The sequence below is a fragment of the Penaeus vannamei genome, chromosome 33 (assembly GCF_042767895.1).
Source record: "Penaeus vannamei isolate JL-2024 chromosome 33, ASM4276789v1, whole genome shotgun sequence".
NCBI lineage: Eukaryota > Metazoa > Arthropoda > Malacostraca > Decapoda > Penaeidae > Penaeus > Penaeus vannamei.
In genome coordinates this window covers 23,445,286-23,447,785 of record NC_091581.1, presented here as the reverse complement: position 1 = coordinate 23,447,785, position 2,500 = coordinate 23,445,286, and the positions used below count along the sequence as shown (strand labels likewise).

Genomic DNA, 2,500 nt, shown 5'->3' with positions numbered 1-2,500 from the left:
CTTTCAGAAATTTTATGATGATTCCCTTCAAGTGCATTTTGTGCCACCGATTTGCATCTTTTTACACTCTTGGCAGGGCTATCTCTGGATGGCATACCACTGGGATTTGAGTGAGGAGACTTTAGCTTCCCTTTGACATCTTCGTCTGAACTACTCTCTTTTGCAGCATTCCTTCTTTTGCTTGGAGAAAGCCAAGGTGGTGTCAGGCAATCCTGTACTTGCATCAGTTGTGAAAAGAATGCCCCTGGAGACCACTGACTTTTAGGTGCAGTCTCTTTAGCAGTTCTGGGGGATTCACCTGAAGTTCTAGGGACATTACTGTTTTGATTTTCATCTTGTGGCTTTTGAACCTATAGGAGGAAATAAATTGATTAACAAAAAATGAGAGAAAGGGAATATAGTGAAGGGGGTCTGGGGTAGGGAGAATATTAACCTAAAAGGAAACATTAACATATAATTCACATGAAAAACAAATCTTACTAGATTTGGTAACCACAAGACCCACAGGTAAATCAAATCACATTATGCAAATGAAGGAATATATTAATGAATATTGTAACCTTATGTGATAATAATATGGAATATTAAACTTCTATATTTGATCTTCATCTAATAATACATCCAAAACTCGGTGCTAATACATAACACAATAAAATATAAACTTGGCAACCTTTGCTGGCTACAGTGCTTGGAGAACAGAAAGAGAAAGAGAGACAGAGAAAAAAGTACAGGGTAGGGTAAAGTAAAGAGAAGTTGAGATTATTTTCTGCATTGTTTGGGGAAATGCATAGATTTTCCTAGAGCTATGCTTTCATAACAGATGCTCACAGGGCCTGAATTTTTGGGATGTAATATTACACAACAGTCTAGATTTTCTGGCTAGGCCTAAGTTGTATACAGCTGGCCCACCTGTTATGAGTTATGATGTGTATATATGTCAAAGGACATTATGTCATGAGTCATACCCGTACCTGTCACTGAAAGGTTAACAACAGATTCCACAATGCATAACAAACTAAAAACAGATTCCGTAATGTACATCATAAATTCATTATTGTTTTTTACGCATATGTGTATATAAATATATTTATGAATATTTGAACATGCGTTTATTTAAGTAAACAAATACCAGTGCATTTATCATACCTTGAGAGCGATCAGTTGTTCAGGATCTCCTCTCACAGTTAACTTCCGAAGGGCAGGTCTTCTCATTGGCTTTCTGGAGCTGGATTCCTTTCGCAGAGTTCTCCTGTTCCTCACAGCTTGATGGATGGCTTCCTTGAGGGCAGCCACCCATTCACCTGCTTTATCACTGCTGAAGAGTAGCATGTCCTCTGATTCACATTTTAACTGTGAGAAATTGGGAATGGAGACAAAACAAAAATTACTTACATATCCCTTACTTCTTTAGTACGAAGTTTTGGCAATACTTTTTACAAGGTCAAGACCTGTATCCAAGTTCTTGATCTATTTAGCTGTTATTTGTAAAGGTTTTAAGGATAAATATATGAAAACATCTACAGTATATTCAGATGTAAGGGTGAGCAAAAAGACATAATTTGATTAGAGAAATAAAGATATTATACTTTACTTTTGACCATATTTCATTATCCATTTTGTCAATATGTTAAAGCAGTAATGATTAGGTAAAATTATCATCTTTGTATTTGTTTGGAAAACATTCAAAACAAGCATTACATATCATCATTCAGCTGTTAACTATATCCAGCATAGGTGGGTTATCTTAAACCCTTGTCAAAAATAAATCCTCCTAACCTTACATACAAAGGTTAACTTTTAACGTCAACAAACTTACTAACCCGAAAAAGATTTTGCTGACCACTTCCAAACACGCATGTGACTGAGCAGTGTCGAAGAGGCAGCAAACAACAATACTCCAGAGATCGTGGCTTGTAATCCATATCAAGAGCTTCACTAATACTGTTGTGCAAGAAATTTAAATATATCTGTACCCATCTCAGAATAGATTACAGAGAAAAAATATCATTACATATCACTACAATACTTTACAGACTCAAAGATGTAAACAAGTACAACACTTATTTTTCTACACACACTACCAATTCAGTAATATTCCTCTGACCCCTTTATCACACATCTGCCACGTAGCTAAAGCATCATAAACCATAGCTGACATTTGCACCTTGACTGCAAGCTATAATGGAGTAAATATAAAGTGAATAGGTTTAAAACTTCACCAAATCAACAGAACTCCACTAACCACTGGAATGTAAACAATCAAGGGATCACTAGGAACATAAGTTTAGAAAGGACTGAAAGTAAGACAATGGATTTATGTAATGGCCACTGTAATTTTTTGTGAGTTTTGTTGCATACAGATAGCTCAGTTAGATGAGTCAATTAGCAGGGCCCTGGTGACTGCGCCTGATTCCCCCCACTCCTTGAATTTGTGGGAAACTGTTAATGTGTTTTTCTTTCTTATACTATCATAATTATTTATATCATAATAATCATAATG

The 2,500-nt window shown here is 35.8% G+C and overlaps 1 protein-coding gene across 3 annotated transcripts in view; it reads right to left on the bottom strand.

Annotated features, from left to right (window-relative positions):
* LOC113808945 (rho guanine nucleotide exchange factor 39) overlaps nucleotides 1-2,500 on the bottom strand; it is a 10,238-nt gene that overhangs the window by 350 nt on the left and 7,388 nt on the right. For all 3 annotated transcript variants that reach the window (XM_027360430.2, XM_070145110.1, XM_070145111.1), the window contains exons 7-9: nucleotides 1,821-1,941; nucleotides 1,147-1,350; nucleotides 1-350 (exon numbers count right to left, since the gene is read on the bottom strand). The exon at nucleotides 1-350 is cut by the window's left edge and continues 350 nt beyond it. In XM_027360430.2, the coding sequence (XP_027216231.2) occupies nucleotides 1-350; nucleotides 1,147-1,350; nucleotides 1,821-1,941 (675 nt within the window). The remainder of the gene's footprint in view (nucleotides 351-1,146; nucleotides 1,351-1,820; nucleotides 1,942-2,500) is intronic.